Source organism: Halyomorpha halys, unplaced genomic scaffold (genome assembly GCF_000696795.3).
Source record: "Halyomorpha halys isolate HHAL.00 unplaced genomic scaffold, Hhal_1.1 Scaffold586.1, whole genome shotgun sequence".
NCBI lineage: Eukaryota > Metazoa > Arthropoda > Insecta > Hemiptera > Pentatomidae > Halyomorpha > Halyomorpha halys.
The window spans coordinates 425,694-448,589 of NW_027106076.1; the positions used below are offsets into that span (position 1 = coordinate 425,694).

The following is a 22,896-nucleotide window of genomic DNA, read 5'->3' on the forward strand; positions in this document are numbered from 1 at the left end:
ATTCTAAATAGATTTTAAGATTCGTTTTTTTGGAAGAAAATAAATTGACTTTATAGCAGATATAACGTAAACTTAACATATAATTATTTTAAGGATGTCCTTTTGGTTTCTGCCTACCTGAACAAAAGGGAAAAAAGCTTCAGAAAAATTTAAGACCCCAAATCCTATAACCCTCAAATATATGACCCTTTCATTAATTCCATAGCCATAGAGAATAACTTGGTAAGACGGAACAAAAAAGAAAAAGCCAAAATGTGTTATGTACACTGCAATCATCACTGCCAACGGACTCCAAGCTGAATCTTGGATGGCCAATAAAGGATTTAATTATATCCTATTTCTAGGACCAAAGAAATCTTAAAGACCTTCGATGAAACCATTAAACATTCAGTGGCAGTAGTTGAAGTTGACATAAATTCAAATAGTTGGTGACGATTCTGACATCGCAATAGGGGCAATATGACACCATACTTCTCCCCCCCCCCCGACCTTCAATTCAAAGGTTGTATGTAGGCAACACGGGTTGCAGTGGAGGAATAGTATAATAAAGTGGTGTATGGCCAAGACACTGTTTCCAATAAAATACTTATCTTATTGAATAAAATAACATATTTTAATTTAGTGACTCTAAACAGTTCTGGTGTGGAGTTGAGAGTCCAAGAAGATCTATTTTGCTTCCAACATTGATGTAACGGAGGGAAATTACTTCCTAAGATTAGACCCTTTTTGATTTGTCATGCAATGTCCGTTCCATTCGTCCATGGAATTCTTTCAGATAATTGTCTTCCACCACCTTTGTTAAACGTTAATCCTCACCCTTAGATCCACAGGTAGACCCGCCAATCTGTTTCTCTTCGCTCTTCCTGGTATCTCACTATTATTTTTTTCCTTCCAAGGCTGGTGACAGCGATGTTTTGTCGGTTCATTCGGACAATGTCAATAAAAGAATTTTCGTTATCGTCGATAATTCGAAAACAATACGACAGAAAAGTCAAACAAACACCATTTTAAAAAGGTAATGTTTTAAGCTAAAAAGGTATTCTTAGTACATTTAATGTAATAATATTTTTAATATGATACAAAATTTACCTGAAGTTTTCGTTTTCAAACTCGATAACTAGAGGTAGTTTGGAGCCCGTGTATTTTTTTTTGCAAAGATATAACAGTCAGAAGACTAATAAAATATTTCCAGTAAACAGCATGTGACTGTTGGAGTCAAAACCTTGACCTAGAGAAGAAACATGCAGTTGGTATTCTCCCTTTAGCTTCCTTTTACTAAAATTATTTTAATTTTTTTTTTCAAATTAATACTTCTACACTACGTTTACAGTTTTCTTAGTTAAATGAATAAATAACTAGCACTTTCATATCACGTCAGCCATGAGTACTCGATTTTAAAGAAATATCTAATGAGTGACACCCTAGTCAACTACCAGAAGAACATGCTTTCAGTTTTTTCTTCGTTGAAGAATATAAAATTAATCACAATTATGGAGAAGAATGAACCAGGCTTTTTCTTTAATTCTGAACTTATTTTTAGTAGTTGAAAGGATGTTTTTTCTACCACAGCAGTGCATGTCACCTATCACTACTTATAGTACATCATCAAAAAGTTTGTTTTACGCTTTTCTTTTTCTGATGGGTCGAGCCATACAACTTGAAATGAAAGCATAAAAAATGCAGTAAGTGACGTGAGTATATACCAGCAACTTTTGTGGCAATAATAGAATTTTACTGAACGAACTATATCCTCACTCTACCTATTTAATGCAACCTTTAGACATTTCATGATTCAGCACTCTGAAAGTAAGATCGAAGAAAAATTTCAGTTACAGAGGTTTGAGAAAAAAATCGTTCCGCTGTGGATTCAACATTAATTGATCACGAGAAAAGTATGCATTTCGACCGTAAGGCAACTAAATCTGATGGTGGAAAATTATCCTACGAGTTATAAAAGAAAGAATTTCCTAAGAAAAAACTTAAATTAGGTAAACTTGGATAAAGTGGGCGTGGCTAAATTCACTCTTATTTGAGCTTCAGGTTCTCTTTAAAGAAGATTAGGGAATGCTAATCCACTGCTTCCTCTACACTACTATGACAAATATACTCTATTATGTTCTGCATGATTGTTATAATATCTAGTTTTGTAGATTTGTGAAGATATCATTTGATAGATTTTTGGTAATATTTCTACTATAGAAATGTTCACATTCATGAGGTTTATAGGAATGAGATAATCAAGTAACTTTAAAGTATTTATCTACTCAGCTGATAGTGACGTCCAATCAGATGTTTATGATTAATTTTTGAAACTATGTTGTGTGTGGTTCTTTCGTGTTCTTTTTAATTTATCATGGAATAAAATTTGAAAAATACTCATATTTAACTTTTTAAGGATCAGCAGCCATCATGGGTTTATTTGGTAAAACTCAGAAAGAAGATCCTAAAACGCAGGTGATTTTGTACACATTCATAACCTGCAAGGCAGATTATTTAGTTTTCTATCAATAATCAACATTATTGAATTATTCAACTTTTGACTACCTTCAACAAGCATTTACTGCTTTATTTTTTTGTTTTGATGATTAAGTTTTTAATTTCAATGAATGTTGCAACTGCTAAGAACAGTGTTGAAACTGCTGTTGCTATTTAATTACTTAATTCATCCATTGATCTAAATATTTATCAATATATATTGCTAATAAAAAAAACTGAAGGTATATTCAAAGCTGGAACTAAATAGATACCAAGACTTGGTATTAAGTATATGATGTTGAGATTATGGCTTTTTTATTTATTTATTATTACTAAACTATATTGCCTGAGAGTCAGAACTTAATCAATAAAATCTAAGGGATAGAATTTAATACTAATATGGTTCAGGCTATTTTAATTTACTAATCATAAGCTAACCTAATAAAAATATAAATTTTTTTTTTTATCCACTGGGGAAAGCCCTAATATTTTTATTTTACATATGAGGCATAGGAAACCAGAGTGGACCAACCCACCTGTCATAGTTTTGAGAAATACTTTTAGTAGAAGATTTTACTAATTTTTACAACACTTTGTTAAGACCACCTTAAAATTTGAATCCTTAGATTTTTGTTATTAACTGATACATTTAAAAAAAAAGTATTAGTGTTGTCCTTAATTTTCGCAATGTGGGTGAATCCATTCTTGTTCTGTATAGTAAAGAATTCATTTTCACTGTCTTACAACTTTTTTTTTTTGTGCTATTACCTTCTTATATTGTAATTTTAATTCCTGTATATTGTCAAAGATCGTTTATGTATTTCGTTCATAAACAGGGTCCTGGCTAGATTAATTTTTACGCTTGACTTTTGTTGGGAAAAAAGCCTTCATGCATGCACTCAAAACCATTTTTGGCTTTAATACCTTATATTGTTTCAAAGAGATCCTATTTTTTATGATTATATTTTGTTATTTCAGTAGCTATGTTTATATGAGATAATCTTAACACTGGTGATATATTTCTGAGTATTTTATGGTCAAAATGTTTTAGGTGAATGAATGGACTCATAAAATACGAAAGGAAGGCTATCAACTTGACCGACAAATTAGAAGTATGTAATCAATATCAGTGTTTGTTTTGATTAAGAAAAGTTAATTTGTGGTTTTCACCTATTTTTTAAAATTGTTATGGTAAGTATTTGAGAATAATACATGGCCTTGAAAAATTTGGATTCATGCATGTTTCTCTTTTATTTTGGAACAATTATAAAATTAACTTAACCACTCAGATCTACTTATCAAATCATTATATATATATTTATATGTGTTTGCATTTATTGGTTGTATTAATAATTGTGAACTTGGTTCATATAATACTGTTTTTTTTTCGGCCAAGACTCCCATTGGAATCCTATACTGCTTAAGCATGGTTGGGGGGGAGGGGTCAAAGTTTGGCATTTTGTGGGACCACCACTCAACGAAAAAAGTCAATGACCCAGGCCGGATTCGAACTGGCACCGCTAATAGACTTAAAGGATTATAAGAATTATAATAATAGACTTATAGGATTATAAGAATTATAATTATAGAATTATAGGATTACTTATATGATTTCATTGCTGGACCTGTCTCTTTATATATTCCGTGTTTGTAAATTGGTGACATAACCTGAAAGCAGACTTGGATAGCTTCATCATTTATTGCTCTTTATTATGCTCTAGGTGTTTCCTATAAAGATGTTTTGTAATGAACCATTTTTCTGCTATTAAAAAAAACATAAGAAATTTTGTTATTAACTTTAGTAATTAATTTTATCATTAACTTGTAAAACTGTTATGTGCCCTTTGTTCTTCTGTACTTAAGATGATAATTGAATACTTACCCCCTTTCCCTTTGTGTTTTGATTATCAAGGTTTCCTAAGTAATAACAACCTGTTTTTTTTAATAATTAAATATCTTTTAAATTTATTATTTTCTTTTTTCTAGGTATTCAAAGGGAAGAAGAAAAAGTGAAGCGATCTTTAAGAGAAGCAGCTAAGAAAGGTGACAAAGCTGTGTGTACAATTTTAGCCAAAGAAGTTTTGGGAGCTCGAAAAGCTATCAGTAAAATTCATACGTCAAAAGCACACTTGAACTCAATTCAAATGCAGATGAAAAATCAGCTAGGTAATGTTTCTTCTTGATGAGAAAGCACATTATTAATATAAGAGGCTCTCAGTCATAAAATGATTATGTTATATGATATTTTTCATGAATTGAAATTTTTGGTAGCACTGGATTACTTACAGATGATTTTATAGGCCGTTGAAAGAATCTGTAAGAAATTAATTTATTATTTTGGTAAGAGGGAGATAGAATTCCAAAATTCCCTAAAAAATCTGGTCCAAATTGGTTTAGTAAGAAAAAATTATTCAAACAAATCATGCTCCGAGTTGGAAGAATTCAATATAATCTGAAGTTATTGCACCTGAAATGCTTACTTTTTTGGTTTAATAGATATTTAAAAAAAACTGCCAGAATTACAATTGATTCAATGGGAATGAAACTGTAAAAAGCTAAAAAAGACAAAAATGAAGCCAAACAGTTGGTCACAATAGAAGTTTTTCTCGGAAAATTGAATGCACATTTTTCACTGCTGTAAAAAAACTAATTTCAATCAATAAGGAAAAATTGCATTATATTCTCAGCTTATATTAAAAATTCAAATCATTAGTATTTTAACAGCTTGGTATCTGATTACAACTTGTATAAAAACTATTAACAAAACAATTGAAAAGTTTACTTTTGACTGGTGTATTGTATTCTCAATGTAGTTATCATGTTACACTATTGTACTGTGTAAATACTAATGAAGTTTCTTCCTGTCACTTATTAGAAGCATATCATTTTACATAATTTATTGTAAAATATTGGTATCTGTATGTTTCTCTTCTCTTTCATCATGTATTTTGTTCTTAAAAAAATTATATTGGAAGCAGTTAATAAAAATTGTATTTCTCAATTTACACAAAATACATGTGTAATACATCATATTATTTTTGTTAAAGAAAAAATACTGAATATTATCCTCAAAACTTAGCAATCTATTTCCCCAAAGTTTTCATTTTTCTCATGTTTCACTAAGTGTAGTAGAATATATTCTGAAAATATTTATCATTGTACCAATAATTTAATAATTGAAACAATTTTGTAACTGTATGGAATTACTGTTGAATAATGAAACCATTTTCCCCCAAAAGGATGCTTGCACTTGAAATTTTAGGTTTAAGATTTAAGTCATTTACTCTAAATAGTTGAATATCAAGAAATTTAAAAGGATATTTAAGCTTGGACTGATGATAGTGGATCATTTCATTAAACAATTGTTTACCCTGAAAGCTTCATTTTAAAGTGATAATTTTATTAGGTTTTATAATTTATAGCTGAAGAAAGGGCTCTAATTTAAAACTAGGCAATCGTACTAACTGATCATTTAAAGGAAATAAAACAGGAAACCAAAAAAGTGTCCGAACTTGGCAATCAGATTTTACACTACTGTCTTTTAAATATTGATCCGCAAAGAATGTACATCTAGAGCTACTGAAAAAAAAAGGAGCACCTTAAAGAAAAATTAATTTGTATATGTTAAACAGATAAGCAATACAAATTTGTATTATGTTAAACAGATAAGCAATACAAAAACAAAAAATAATTTTATTAAGAATGGCTTAGAAGAATAAATGGTTTCACCATGGGTCACTGTTGAATATCAGAATATTAAACATCTTGAGGATTCTCTGAATACAGGCCTGCTATCTATGTTCATAAGATGAAGTACTGGCTCAGCACATCTTGTTTATGTTAAGTCCTGACTCCTTACTAACTGTAGCACTTAGTCTCGAATGCATAGCTAAGGCTTGCACATATTATTTAATTATAAGCTCCATTATAAGTCAGAAATATATATGGTACCTCTGATTGTATATGATATTCCAAAAAAAAAAATATATACCAGTGGTTAAAAGAGATAAGGGGGTATCCATCTCTTAGGGATAGGAATGGTTAGTTTGTTTGTTTTTGTTTAAAGGCATAAAACCTTGTGGTCATCAACGCCTATGGATTATGATAAAGCTACACACACACATACATTCACTCACGCACACATGCTCATGATTCCAACATAAATAAATAAAAATTATAAAATAATTGAAGATGAGCTATAAAGAAGAAAGGAGACGATGAACTTTTAAAAATGTTAATACCAATGTAACCTTAGCTTCCTAATGTGTGAGAGCTTCAGATAAATTTGGGGTCAGTCCTGTTCTCTTTATTGTCGGTAAATAGTGAGGACATTCTTCAAAAATATGTTTAATTGTGAGAATGGACTCTCAATATTGGCACGTTAGAGGTGGCAGTTTTCTGATAAGGTGTGAGTGCTTGAGGACAGTAATGGTAATCGATAATACTATTGAGTTGGCACTAATTAATGTAAACAAAATAAATATTTATGAAAGTATGACAGTTGCATATGGTCCCAATAAAAGGGCAGAAAGCTCACCAACCTTTCATTTGCTGAATCTTAAGTTATGGCTTATTATGATGTTACATTAATAATAATATTAAATTTTTGTTGTGAGGAATTGGCATGTATCTGTAGTTCTTTTTTAAAATTTTTGTTAACTCTTATGGGAGTAATGAAAGCAGTTTTGATTTTACAGCTACACTTCGTGTTTGCGGTTCTTTGCAAAAGTCTACAGAGGTCATGCAATCTATGCAAAGACTAATTAAGGTTCCTGAAGTAGCTGCGACCATGAGGGAGCTATCCAAAGAAATGATGAGGGTAAGGCACTTTTTAAATTATACCATTGTTTATTGATTTTACAATATTTTCTCATGAAAACTATTTTAGGCTGGAATAATTGAAGAAATGCTTGAGGAGACTATGGATACCATTGAAGATCCAGAAGAAATGGAAGAACAAGCCCAGGAAGAAATTGATAAGGTATTTTTTAACTCACTGATTTCAGTAAGTTTATTTTATTTAGCTGTACTATGCCTCATTTTTTAAAAAAAAGTATATATGGACTCATACATTCATTAACTACATTATTAAAATGTTATTTTTATGATTGATTAGTTTATTTTACTCACTTAAGTACTGAGTTTTTTATATTTACCTTTCTGTTGACATATAATGGTATCCTTGATATTTTCGATCATTCCCCCATAGCTTGTTGTCAATTGACCAACCTTTATTTACCAAGCTAATATGGTTATTGAAATTCTTGTACCTCAACGTATACATTTTTATTTAACCTGTGACAGACCACTGCACAGAATCTTGAGATGTACTGTCAATTGAATTCTATTTATTGTTCTTGAACTTGGGTGTGAAGTAATGTATAGATTATAGACCTAAATCAGCCCCTTTTGCCTAATGTGTTTTATGATATACACATACATGTAAAATATCAATAATGTTGGGTGATCAGTAGTTAACTGTGTTGACCAATAGTTTTACAATTAAACTATATGTGGGCCATTCTCTACCATTAAAAAAAGTAAAAAATTTTCATTGATTGTTTTTGTTTTATTGCATTTTGTTTCTTAACGTTTTAGTGATCTATTTTCATAAAAAGGTTGTCATAGAAATTACTAGTTCATAGGGTATATCAATTTTAAAAGATTGTGCTTCCAGGGTTGTGAGGAAATGACAGAAAATCCACAATATCTGAATGTACTAACAGTCTATCATACTAAACTGTATGATAAAAAGTCATAATTTTTTTAAAATCCAATCGACTTCATAACTAGATCATGGTAAACTCACTGGAGTGATGATTTTCAAATAAATAGTTCATAGTTTGCAGTGTGAAGGATTAATGAATTCTGACTTTGAAATAATGATTATAACTATTAATAACACGTAAGTTAATCGTTAATTAGGTTTTAACCCATTCCTTAAGGATGGACAAAATTGACCAGAGTTGTGAGGAGACGCTCATGAATCCCAATAATTGGTTGCTAATAACCAGGCAAATGAGCTATCAAAACCTAGGAGGTTTTGTGATAGGACGGATATGTTGGGAATGTTCTAGTGTTCTAACCAAATTAATTTGTCTATCATGTGCGTTTTTCAGAATTGGTGGAGTTTTCAAACATTCTAGGATTGTGATGTTGAAAGTATGAGACCAACATGTATTATGATGTAAAATCTTAACAGTTAAGATAAATTCATTTTCCTTAAAGTACTAAGTGTTACTGAGTATTCTTGTCAGAAATTTCGTGCCGATTTTTTTGTCTCTCTTACTATGTCATTGGTAAGAGCATTCAAATGTGTAAATGTGAACCCTGAGACACTCCATGATTGTGAGGAAATCGAACTTAGAGAATTTTTTATTACTTGTTACTGCAATAAAATGATTATTTCAAATAAGTGAGTTTGTAGTATGGTCTTTCTCCTAAATAAAAACCTTTTTTCATGTCCATATATTAACAGTAATAGACTATCAGCCACAGGAATGTACGGAAATCTTACATTGTAGAGAGAATGACCCATGTACACAACTTTTATGACTCATACCTTACTATAAGCCATACCAATCAAAACTAGCAGGATATTCAAAACAATAGTCTCATTCATTAGGCAGCAGTACATGTATTCTTATTCATTGAGTGCTGTTGAACCATTGAAATCTAAATAATTTTTGTGTAGTTTGGGGCATTTGTAATAAGCTGTTGAACATCAAACAAAGCAGAATAAATATCTTCATCTTTACTCCTTCACATTTTGGCATTGTAGAGTGTAAAATGATGAAAGACATGCTGTGAAGGTATACAGATAGTTGAGTTGATCAGAAACATGAAACTGTTTCTACTACAAATGTGCGAGAAAAATCATGAAGCTATGTTTTTGCTGTAAATAAGGACAATATTTATATAATTGATTTTTCCTAATCAAGTACTGATGATTTTTAATTTAATGGATATATTGATAACCTTAAACCTCTTATCTGTATACTTCTGAATACAGTGAAATGTCAAAGATTATTCTAAAATTTTAGACATTCAAGATGACCTGGAAATGCTAAAATCAAATCTCTATAAAACAAAAAGAAATCACAGTGATCATTTTACTTGAGCTTATGAATAAAAAGTATTATAAAATATTTTTTAATGTGTCATTCAATCATAATAATCAAAGTGTCAAACCAATCATAATTTAATATTTTAGTTCAATTAATGTGTGGTATTTTAATCTTTAATGTAATAAATGTTCAATCAATTTTAATGCTACAGGTTCTGTGGGAAATAACTCAAGGAACACTTGGTAAAGCCCCAGCTGCTGTTACAGAAACTCCTGGTGCTTCTGCTGTTGTCGCTGAACCTGCTGTTGAAGAAGATCCAGAAGAACTTAAGGAAATGCAAAGTCGATTAGAAGCACTCAGAAGCTAAAGGTCATTCATTCTTATTTCTCTTAGTAAGATTAAGAAAGGATCTTATGCTTCTTGTGAATGTCAAATACTAATTAATGGGGGCCTCGGAAGAGATCATTTTAAGAAAAAATGATAATTATAGTTTTAGGATAATCTGATAGTTTTAAGATGAAACTATTGTTCATGGCAGCAGGGTCATCAGATTAGCACTTGTTTGAAATTCCTCTGTGCCCTCACAATAGTTTGTTTATTTTAAATTTAGCCCAACAAAATTAATTTTTTTAAAAATTTTACCTTTCCTTCCAATTGTCCTATGTGAATAATTCATATGATGTATTATTCACTCAACAAATATTGATTTAATGTGAAAATAAGTAAATGGAAGTATTATAGTATATGCAAGTGAGGAAAAGTATTAAACAATGACAATCTTGTAAACAGTTATTATCATTGTGTATAACATGTTTCATTACAAAACATTCTAAAATTGGCTTTATCAGATATGATTTTTTTAAAATTATTTGTTCTATACTTCTTTGATAACATTGAAAGTAGTGAAAATGTTTTTATTGTTTACTTTCTGATTGTGTCTTTTTTTTAAACACAAATAAAATCAAAGTTTATGATTTTTTGTTTTAGTTTTTGTGATAAGGAACATTAATTCAATTCATTAAGTCCATTGTGCTCTATCTTCACTAATAATAATGTATTTTTGTTTTTTTAAGGAATTGATTTATCTTTCAAATCTTTGTCGCAAATGTACCAAAAAATTTATACTTTTTGAGCTAAGTGAATAAAGTTTTATTTCCTCATAACTTTTTTCCTGCTCTTCTCCTATGATTGAAAAGTTTAAGGCTTTGAAGAGAAGACTTTTGACAAGTTTAATCTAAATTGTTAGAGGTATTTTGTCTCTAAAATCTCTTTGATTTTATTTATAAATAATTTAGACTAATAATTGCAAAATCATGGAAGTAAGGAAAACAAATTTAAATAGATTCCCATAATGACTTAATTTTTTGGCTAATCTATTGTAATTAAGGTTCAGAATTGGTTACAATAGTTGTCAATAATATGTGTTAGTAAATTTCGATTGTCTGAAAAATGTGTTTGAAGTATGAAGGCCTTGATACTAGGTAACCAAAATGTTTCTTCCTTTGTTTATTGAAATAAAAAATTCAGCTATTGAGATTTAATATTTTCCTCCTGTGAATAGGCCTAATAATATATATAACTCAGGCATTAAGTCTATAAAATGTTAATTTAAGTATGTCTAAGGAAGAGACATATTTGTTTGGGAATCCCTAGGAACTTTCACAAGTAGTCAGGGCAGTCCTGGGACCACCAACAATCAAAGTAATGTGAACCGAAAATTAAAGATTTATGATGTCAATATCATAGTGCCTATATACAAGAAGAAGGGAGATTCAACAATATGCTGCAACTATTGAGGGATTAGTATGCTTAACCCTGCATATACATTTTTTTCCATATCCCTGTTCAATAGGCTACTTTCGTATGCTGAACAGAAACTGGGTGATTATCAAGGTGGTTTCCGGGCTCAATAGGTCTACTATTGATCAAATCTTTGCCTTGAGGCAAATCTCTTAGAAGATGAAGGAATATCAGCAGACAACTTGGATGCTGTTCATTGATTTTCAGGCTGCCTACGATACAATCGTAAGGAGTGAGCTCATAGTGGCCATGCATGAACTGGGGCTTCCTAGTAAACTCACCTGATTAGTAAAATGCACAATGGTGAGCACAATCTGCAAAGTAAAATCCTGTGGAGTATCAGAGCCTTTTGAAGAGGAGTATGGCCTAAGACAGTGTGACCCAATAGTTCCTCTCCTTTCTAATATCGCTCTACAAGCAGTTATAAATAGAGCAGGAATAAATCAGGAAGGAACAGTATTTACAAAGATGACCCAAGATGTAGTTCTGGCCTATGCAGACGATTTTATCATCATCGGTTGATCTCGATTAGAATAAGAATGGCTTTCGAAGCGATGGATGTCGAAGCAAAAAAGATGGGCCTGCATATTAATGGGGAAAAACCAAGATTATGTTGTTGGGTAAGAAGCCTCTGAACCAGAGGCAAAGTTGCATTGTAATGGACCCCTACAATTTCGAAGAGGTAAGAAGCTTTTCTTACCTTGGCTCTATTATCAATGAGAACCAAGATGAAGAAGAAGAAGTTAAAAGCAGAATTGCAGCTGGAAATAGAACCTATTTCTTCATTTTAAGGCTAATCAAAAGCAAACTTGTTAGTTGTACCACCAAGTTCACCATGTACAAAAAGTTGATAAGGCCAATACAGTAGAGAAACGTGATTTCTTGGCAAAATGGCTTGGCCATGTAATGAGGATGAGCGAGGAAAGAGTGGCTCATAAACTGTACAGTTATGTTTCGGATGGTGTGCGGTGGTAGGCCGAAGGGCCAATGGAGGGATACTGTGGGGCAGGATCTGTGACAACTGAGGATCCCGGTTACCCTAACAGAAGCAAAAAGTACACAAGCACATAAAAGTTGGAGCTCTAGGAAAAAGGCAAAAAGAGTGGGGTTATGCTCCCACTCCCTCTGGTCTGGATAGTTACCACAAATCTTATGGTTTTAATTGTTATACTGTATTTTTTGCTTTACGATCATTGTATGCTACCAAAAATGAATCTGTTTGCATAGGGGTGTTTTATTTAATTATGGTTTAGTAGTCATAACTTGATATTTTTAATTATTTACCGATATTAATAAAAATATAATTTTTTTAATTCAAAATAATTTCAAAAAGTTAATGAACCAATTAGTGTAAATTTAATGGGATTACAGATGATAAATTTGTTTACAAATAGGAAATTTATGATTCCATTTTTAGATGAGACAAAAATAAATTTACTGCTATCTCTTAAAAAAAAAAAATCACTAAAATTTAGTACATTTGACTTAAAATGATTTCTAACTGCTTCTTTATTTTTAGGTGCATTGTTTCTCAGTGAACTGGAACTGCATTGCCTTATTCTACCAAGATAGCCTAGACATTGCATGGCTTAAGATAACTGATCAGAATTGGCTTTTAGATAGCAGAAAACAATATTAATTTTCTATTACATTGTAAATATTTAAATTATTTGTTCTTAATTATAGATAGCGTAGTTACATAATACACTTGTACATAAATATTGTAATCCTGTTGTTGATTTAGAGTATTATTAATAATTTATGTTTAATGTGTAATATTTATTTTCTGTATATAACATTGGGTTTTATTATCTTCATTTTATTTTAGTTAGTGGTGTTCAATTAGAACTAAGTATTATCTACTTAACTTTTTATGTTAACTTAAAATGTTTTGTTGCACTAAAAGTATTAAAAATTATAACTATAACTAATTTTGAAAGATAAAGCTTTGAACTCCATAAACATTAGGAAATTAAATTCGTTTAATGCATTATGTGTAACGGTCCGATGTTGGTGGTGTAGTATGTATTTATTTTATATTATTTAAACCTTTGATTAATTCAGTTAGTCTGATTTATGTAAATAATTTACTGTTGTTATTATTTTTAAAAATGATTTTAAGTAGATAATGAGCGCAATGTGTTCCAGTTAAATTTTTTTTTAATGAATATTTGTTAGTTTGTTGGTTAATGCAGGTAATTAATAGTAGTTTTGCTTTAACACGTCTTCTAATAACTGTCATTTTGTGCGATTATTGTACTTATAACTAATATTAATCCTCAATTTCTGTGTCCTAGTGTATTAAACTTTTAGAAATTATTTTTATGAAAAAAATTTTTATATAATATTTACTATTAGTTTATAAATATAACCACTTTACAATTATGTTGTTCTCTGGATATAAACAAAATTACCCAAGTCAAAGTATGTTGTACTATTTTTATTCATTTCTGATCCTCTCTTTACTGTCAATATTTAATTAAAGTTTTAAAAACTTCTCTATCTAAAGTTGTGTTGATGGCTTGCCAATGATAATTATATTTTGGTGAATATATTTCATTATATTGAAGACATGTTGAACTTTCTAATGAATTTTAGAACTATTGATGTTTATTATTTACTTATAACTGTAATTTAATTATGCATTTTATATTTTCTTAGCAGTGAGTGGATGTATTCCTTAATGAATTAATTAATGATTTTGTTCACTATTGAATTCATGTTTGTTTTGCTGATTTGTGAATAAATAAGCATATGGGTATTTGAATAATTTTATGTGATTGGAACATTCCTTTTCTGATTTTAAAACGCCTATTATTGGTGTTGATTTTTTATTCCTCTTGAAAATCTAATAGTTTACAGATTAAAAACTAAAATATTTAATATTTGTATTACATTTTGGTCGAACTTGATTCCATTCTCAAGTATTACATTACACATTTATCAAAATATTAATTTGTTGGTACAACAAGTCATTTTTTTCTTATTTTTACAATTTCATAAATGTGGTAGAGTTTGTCCAAAAAATAAATAGTCTATAATTTTTTCATTTAAATAAAACTACATCAATTTTTTTGTAAACTAAACTTACTGGTATCACTATATGTTGGAAAACTGTCTGAAATATCTCCAATAAGTAAATAAAGAAGTGAAGATTTCTTGAAAAAATAAAAAATAATAAAATTAAACCCTTAGTCAAGTTAAACATTGAACACCTTTTTTTATTTCTTACGATTTCTTTGTATAAAAATGTTTTTACCTATACAAGTATGAAATATTTATATTTTTAATAGTATTTAATAATTATAGTTAATTTTCACATTGAATTAGTTAATTTTGTATTTATGTACCTATGTAGCGTACTATACATATTATTATTATATTATGTGAGGGAAAATGAAGGTAATTTTTGTGATATGAGGGGTTTATATTTTAAAAAATGAAATCTGTTAAAGCTAAATAATTTATTATAAATATTCTACAATCAGTATTTTATGGTGGGATTTTGACTAAACTTACAAAATACAGATATGTTAACTTTACAGTTTGGTTACTGTTCACATCAATGTTTTTGTAAATTTATGCACTGTACAAAACAATTATATATGTATACATTTAATATGTATGCATTTATTAAAAATAGCTATTTTCTGATACAAAATTTTCAATTTTAAATGTAAATTTTACATTTTTCTTTAACATAAAATATAAAGTACATAATTATATATATATATATATATTTGGTAAAAATATATATATATTTGGTATAATAGCTCTTAAATATAAATTCAAGTAAAGAAATATTACTATATTACTCGCAGTTCTAACAGCTACAAAATAATTATTTCATTGATGAAATAATTGTTTGTAATAAATGATTAAAACTTTTATTTTGAAGCTTTATATAAAAAATATAAAGAAAAAAAATATAAGTTTAGGAAATAAATAAAATTTTAATACTGATTGTTCTTATTTAAGCTATATTTACAATTTATTTTTTTCATAAAGCTTTTATACACTATCATATTTTTTCTACAGAACTCAGCTTCACTGGTTCCCTTTTTTATGGCACCCTCAGCTCATTGTTTTAGTAGACTATAATTGTACTTCAAGAAGACAGCGCCATTGCGTTTCTGTAAACACATAAAATCATAAATACCACAAAAGTAATCAAGATTCTTACTATAATTTATGTTACTATATTTTATCTCTAATTTTTGAAAATTACTTAATTCTAGTTTATAAAGTGAAATATGACTTTTCTTTCCATGTTTGAAATTGTTTAAATATATTTTCCAATTACCATTAATTGATGAAAATTTAAAAGCTTACTTGGGTGATAGTATTGGACACTAAATAATTTTATTTATATTACAATCTAGTGATCTATAAATATTAAAATATATGTTTTTATTTTTATTTTATATAATTTGAAAAAGTCTTGACTTAGACCATACAAACTTCTTAATTTTTAATTGAGACTTGATTTTTATGCATCGTATAGGTATTTTTAAAGGTATGAGTTGCCTAATTAATCAATTCATATGATTATAAAGGATGCTCTTTGAGAATAATACTCCCTAAGAATAGAATGCTGAATTTCCTTATTATCCCTAACATTTAAAGGGTTTAGATATTGAGAATCAACAATGTGGCTATAACCATAAAACTTTAATTTTTATAGTATGAGTAGTATTTACCCTAACTATAAGTTTTATGGGCTAATTTCAAAGCTTTATTGCGTATTGGAAAATGTACTTCAGTTCATAGGGTTTCTTCTTTTTTACCGTTGGATAAAATTTATTAGAGAACTATTTTCTTATATTTCTTTTTAACTCTAATTCCTTTAAATTAGAATTGTACATCAGTAATGCTGGATAAACTTTAATCTGTAAAATAAATAAAACTACTTACATAGATAGAATCTCTTTTGAATTGAAATAGTTAATATTGATTAAAAAGTTTGAAATACTGTTATATCTGTATAGAAATAAAGGTGATTTAGTTATTTTAAGTTCAAAAGTAAAGACACAATTTTTTTAGAAGTGTTAATTCCTTATGAAAAAGTTATATGAAATTTCCATCACCCCTTCAAATTAAATGGACTGTTAATAATGTTAATTAGTGATTTTGTTAACAGTTAGTATGGATTCCAAAACTACATATGTGTAATAAATAACTGTTTTTATTAATAATTCAAAATTACACTGCATGAGTGATTATGATGATGGTAATCAAGAAATACGATTTTTTAAATTACTGTATCATATATAAATTAATTCATTTATGGTTAGTAAAATACCCAATTTATGTTTATATTTCTGAAGTAAAGTTTGATGGCTTTATCATATGTCAGTAGTTTTAAGAACCAAAAAAAGCGGTTTAACTAGTCAATTTTTAGAATCCTTTTTTGGTATTTAAAACTACTACCAGTGCCCTGTTCCATAATAAAGTCCAAACTAATACTATTAGTCTTGTAGATTTAACTTAATACAATTACACTGACTTGTACTTTAGTTATTCTTAACTCCTGTAATATCACTAATAGCCTTCCCTATTATAAAAAAAAGAAAGCATTAGTGTTATTATCATGTAGTTTCTATACTTGTATTTATAAACCCATACTATAACCTTCTTTATGATAGAGAGGCCAGATAATTAATGCATCTAATTCAGATTAATTCAGTAATGGTCGTTAAATAAAAAAATGTAGTTAGGATGCTTTGACATTAAGGCTCTACATGTTTATGTACTCTCCCTTTTCTGGATCAGTAAAACCTAAAGGTTTGTGTAAATATATTTGTATATATATTTTTTTATAGAATCAAATGTGCTTAAACTTATTCCTTATATAACTTCATACTCACACAGTGGAACCAAAAGTAGGAGGTATGAAGAATTTTATACAATTTTTCTATTACAGTGAAAATTATAATTTAGATTTTAAATTATTTTCTAGGCTTATAGAACATCAAAAAAATGTGCTAGATTTCATTTCATTTATATTCAAAGAGATACAAAAATTACTGTTTGGATATTATTGAAATGCTTCAACACAAAAATATAAGTACTTCAAATTGGCCCTCATTAGTACAGAAAAAGATGAGATCACTTAAATGGAAAAAAAAAAGCAAATCTCAAACCAACAATATAGAAATAACTAACTATACATAAATATTATATCACTGCAAGAATTATTTCTGCCTATATTGCCATCAAATGCCTTTTATTCCTAAAAGAACGGGTGTATGTAGGCACACATACACATACAGAAAGACAATGTAGGCCTGAACCTTGGATACTATTAATATAATGGTTCCCAACTTATAGAAGACTGTGGTTGACTAAACCAGAAATTAGACCATCCCCAGCTCACAATTACTCTTGACTTGGCACAAAAGGGGTCCCCCTTGGAAAATATTTGATAGTCAGGTTGCATTTTAATAAAGTATTCAAAGTTAAAACCTTTCAGCTAAGGTAATAATAAAGTAGTTTTAACAATAATTCATCATTAAATATGTGCTGCAGAATCCTTTCCACACGTTTCAAACAACTTTGTTGATGTAAGGTGTGTTATTTTCAAACTGCATTTTTGTGGTCTTATCCTTTTGTGTTCTGATGTGGTCTAAGTTGGTAAAGCTTTGACTGGTTGGTTATTTTCTGGTATTTGAGAGACTAGAGCCAGTCCATTCCATCACCGAATTGAAAATTTATATCTAAAAAGATATTGCTTATATGACAAATTTAAAAAAATAAAATCTACTTTTTAATCTAAGGACAATTATAAAGGAGCCGGTTGAAATGATATTTAAAAATCTGCGTGTACTGTAAAATCGAAATCGTATTTAAAAGTTGAAAATACTTGATTTTCAGAAGAGTAGTCACAAGAAAGAGATTTTCATCAGCCCTCACAAGAATTTAATAATTTCGTTTGATAATTTTCCCCCCAAATTGTCTTATAACCTGGTGACTTGGGCTACTAGCAATAGTTCGTATGAAACGATGAAGTAGAGGAAATTACGTAAATAAAAACAGTTGAACGGCAGGCATTCTCTCCATGCAAGGGGAACTCAGTTTTTTGTACCAAACATGACGCAAGCTGTGAATCCTCATCAAAGAGAGAATCTTACCCAATCCAAAGTTCCTGTATTTTGGTTTACCTGATTTCTCTCATCTAGCAGAACGGACTATAGGTATGAAGGTACAGGTGTAATGTGTGTATTTATGGATAAACATATTGTTCATCAAACTGATGTTCTGTTATACTTTTGAACTAATAAATTTATTTAATGTAGTTTTGGAACCATATTTTAAATAAAGGATAGTTTTGAAAATAGAGAGACCCACAACTAGTTACGAAAGAAGTGAAGGTTATGTAAGGACAACAGCTTTATAGACACAGTTTCCTCCCGGCGCTTCGATCAGTGCCGGCCAGAGGTAAGTTCTAATTGAAGTGTTGTCTGGGTTCGCAGAATGGAAGCGGACGTGCATATCTCTCCTGAAGACTCTTTCTTCGTATTCCAGCGTATAGCCTTTCCCCTGTTATATTTTAAATTTCAGAAATGAGAACAAAAAATTAATAAATTACACATTATAGAAAACAATAATTTGTAGCAAATGAAAAGAAACAGCTAATATAAGATAATATAAATGAAAAATGGTGGATTTGTACAAGATCGCTTACTGGTATTCCTGCCCCTTTATCTTTTCACCCCTTCCTTCTTGTTATTCGCACTGTCTTATGAATTAATAATAACATCATTTAAATCTTTAATTTTTATTTAAAAATCATTAGAAATTATTAAAATTTTTTTAGTAAACCAAAGTTATTTATTTTGTGCTTATCCCATTTTAAATATTTTTTTAAAATTACCGCACCTGATTTTTGCCGCTCTTGGTTAGGAATCCCCTCAATCCGCCAGTGAAAAAATGTAATGATTACAATTTTATATCAGTTTGTTGTTTTTAAGTTATAGTTGTAAAGAATGAGTTGTTAATGATCACAATCTCACAATATTATCAGTATGGACTAGCCTGAACTACACAAGGTTTGTGATGATATTGAAAATTGAATGAAATTAATAAAATAACTTTAACTTACTATACTAATCTGGAATATGTATGTATTTATTGTTATAATTTAATTAATGTTTATACAAGAGACATTATTTGAAAGTGTTTCTAATTTTTTTACACATTTTTACAAGGAATGAGGTATATTATTTTTCTTTGCTTATAATGGTTTTATAGACAATATACTCAAAATATGTTATCACAGTTTTTCTTAATTATTATTATTTTATTTTGTTCTATATACAATAGTGTTACATTTTGGAATGAACTTAATATGGCCCATGGTAGCAGTAAAAGTAATCTTTTTTCACATATATTGAAAACAAAAACGACATTAAAAGTTGATTTATAAATTTAAAAAATAAATCATATATAAGTTAGTTAAAATAGATTAAAAATTAAAAATGTTTTCTACCTTACTAAAGATTATTTCATTTAATAGGACTTACTTGGTTTACTAATGCCCAAGCTAGCCTAACAGAGTCTTTAATGTATTGCAATAATCCTGCACAATTTTTTAGACATGGATAATCATAAAGAGTTGCCCAAAGTTGTGAGCTGACTTCCTAAAAAAGAGAAATTTTTTTTTGTTAACACGTCTCTCATTTTCTTTTATCTTGATATTTTGTTATTTATTATTTTGAAATATCAAGACATATAGGCTACCTTTTTGACATAAATCCTCTAAAATTACATTAAACTCAACAATTTTGTATTAAGGATAAAAGTGATAAATATTCAAATATTGATGTATTTATAAAGATATAAATTATAAATGAATAAACCTCAATGCAATGTGTGAGGTCAAATGTATCTACAGTTCTTCGGAGATATGTCGCTATAGCTTCTTCTAATTCATTATGTGCATTACTTTGAGGTGCAGGAGAGAGAAGAATTCTTCTAATTTGCTCCCTTTTAGTTGTTAATTGAGTCCCTGAGGCTCTAAATGCTAACTGAAAATAAAAAATATTAGTTATTCCAATAAAATAATTAATAATTCATTTTATATACCAAAATATTTGTTATACTAGAATAATCATCAAAACTCACAACAACTACAGAAAAAAGAATTTTGGATTTAAGTTCAGAAGCATTCTTCAATTGCGAAAGGTTGTCCAGTGCATTGAGGGCTTCAACTCTTCCTTGGGAATAGAGGTTTCCATAGCAACGTACCAGTCTTGGTCCACTGAGCTCTCTGTTTCAACAAAAGTCTCTGGTTCAGCAATAAAAAAAAAAATATTATATTAAATTTAAGGTATCAAAAGTAGTTAGATTCACTTTGCTTGTGCATGCGCATCCAGAACTTGGAGTCTAGCTTTGGTTTGTTCTAATTCCATTCTAGTCGTCTCCAGTTCAGCCTGAAGAGCAGTCACTTCTTGCTGTGTTTCTCTTTCAGGAACTGCAAGCTATTGACAGAATTTTATTGGTTGGTTCAAAATCAGAAAAGTTGTAAACTTTTTTTTTTAAATGCTGTGGTTTATTTTTGAAGTTGAAGTTTTTGAGCATGTTTTTAAAACATTTATTTTTATTTCTAATACAAATTAATTCATAAGAAATAATGACTTTCATTCATGTGACAGTAACTGTTAGTGAAAATAAGCTGATGCAGTTTGAACTGCAAGTTGATGTTATTAGTTTTACCAATCAATACTTAGTGTATATATGTGTATGTGTACTTTTTTTTTGGTAATTTGCAACTGTATATTAAGTGCATATACACTGTAAATACACAAGATATAATTTATCTAAATACATTTATGACTTAAATATAGAGAAAACTACCCACCTGTAGATCTGCAATATATACTTTAAAAATTTATTTGTTGTCTCTTTTTTGAGACATTTCTCACCTCTTTTTCAAGTTCTCTTAATTAAAAAAAATCATTTGTTTTTTAATTAAACATAAAAAGGTAAATAATATTTAAAAAAAAAAAATGTTCTCATCTGTTGAGATCAAAAAGTTATTCCACTATGACAGCTAGAATTACTTCAACAAGAGCTCTCAAAACACACTTGTCTGATTCTATAAGTAATTTGCTTTAAGTATGTTTATAAAGGTTTAAATTTCCATATCCAATTAATTAAACTACCCGATTATAATAAATTATATTTATATTTTATATCGATGTCATTTGTGACTTTATATTAAACAAGGAATTTATATTAAATAAGGAAACTTTACTTCACTTGGATTTACAATTCATCTGACCAATTACATTTTGATTCAATTTGACATTTAGGTACTAAATTTTCAATTTATTTATTTAAGAGAAAAAAAAAATTAAAATAGGTTAATTATACATGCTGAATTAACAAAAGATATTATTGAATACCTGAAGAACAGCTTTATCTTCACATGATGTACACCATGGTTTCACTAGTGGTTTTTTCAATTCAGTTGATACTATAGAGTTACAATTACTTTTAGATGCGCTCCATTCCCAATCTGTAGTTGAACCTGCTATTAAGAAATACAATTATCTTATAAAATGACCTAATCATGTTTCGAAATATTTCTTTAAAAGTTGATAACAAATATTTTACTTACTATCTATTCCTCGGTCAGGTGGGCTATCTGTGCTTGAAGAAGTACTAAGTCCTAAACAAGTTCTTCCACTTCGGTTACTACTGGATCTGACTAAAAAAACAAGAAAGACAAAAGTATACTTGTACTGTTTTTTAAATATAAATTTATTCATTAAATGAACCTTAGTTTTAAAGAATTCAGGTTAAGTTCTAAATCACTGACTGGGGTGTAAAGCTTCTTATACAGAAAAGTACTTTTCGTAGATTAAAGTTTGTTGTTATCTACAGTGTGTTAAGTAAATCAATTTAAATAGAAATGCCTTTGCACTGAACTGCCAATTCTGCTAACTGCCGCTTTTAAATGATTGTATCACTACCCACATTTGTCACACAGAACCTGGGTTTTCTCTTTGACAAAAGACTAACATAGGACCTTCATATGAGATTCAGAAGGCAAGAACTCAACAGGCAATTCATTTAACTATAGAGAATACTTATAGGGGTCTATCATGTTCCGATTGACAGCCATTTGGACATATAGAAGATAATTCTAAAACCAATCTGTGCCTAAGAATTTGATCTGTTGAGGGCAGCAAAATATTTGAATATCAGATGCCAATAAATCAATTCAAAGCCTTTCAAATTATTATTAATATTCTTTGACTTTATAAATGCAATAATTCAATTTCTAAGTCTTTCAAACTATTGTTAAATTTCTTTGATCTCACACATTCCAAATTCATTACTTACCATCTGTTAAAGCCCAAAAGAGTATTTTTCTTTTATATTTATTTCCAAGTGGTTTTTGTTAATTATAAGTTAATTTCCTTTTTTTTAATAACAATTCAGTTTTTATTTTTTGTAATTAAAATTAAATTCGTATTTATTACGGAAATAAGGAGGTTTGTTATGGAACGCATGTATAATATAAATACATCGCTGCGGCTCGGTATAC

At 29.0% G+C, this 22,896-nt stretch overlaps 2 protein-coding genes across 2 annotated transcripts in view; one reads left to right on the plus strand and one right to left on the minus strand.

The window, feature by feature from the left end:
• The first annotated feature begins 2,265 nt into the window (after nt 1-2,265).
• On the plus strand, nt 2,266-14,103 carry Vps24 (vacuolar protein sorting 24). The gene is made up of 7 exons (XM_014426599.3): nt 2,266-2,454; nt 3,527-3,587; nt 4,462-4,641; nt 7,173-7,294; nt 7,364-7,456; nt 9,754-9,911; nt 12,862-14,103. The coding sequence occupies exons 1-6, from the start codon at nt 2,410-2,412 to the stop codon at nt 9,907-9,909; spliced, it is 657 nt and encodes a 218-aa protein (XP_014282085.1). The 5' UTR covers nt 2,266-2,409; the 3' UTR covers nt 9,910-9,911; nt 12,862-14,103.
• Nucleotides 14,104-15,007: 904 nt separating this feature from the next.
• The window catches only part of LOC106684489 (uncharacterized), an 88,917-nt gene continuing 81,028 nt past the window's right edge, over nt 15,008-22,896 (minus strand). Inside the window, exons 3-10 of the mRNA XM_014426608.2 lie at nt 21,964-22,053; nt 21,749-21,876; nt 20,694-20,821; nt 20,466-20,610; nt 20,201-20,368; nt 19,865-19,981; nt 18,690-18,881; nt 15,008-15,475 (exon numbers count right to left, since the gene is read on the minus strand). Of these exons, the coding sequence (XP_014282094.1) occupies nt 18,714-18,881; nt 19,865-19,981; nt 20,201-20,368; nt 20,466-20,610; nt 20,694-20,821; nt 21,749-21,876; nt 21,964-22,053 (944 nt within the window). The 3' untranslated portion in view covers nt 15,008-15,475; nt 18,690-18,713. The remainder of the gene's footprint in view (nt 15,476-18,689; nt 18,882-19,864; nt 19,982-20,200; nt 20,369-20,465; nt 20,611-20,693; nt 20,822-21,748; nt 21,877-21,963; nt 22,054-22,896) is intronic.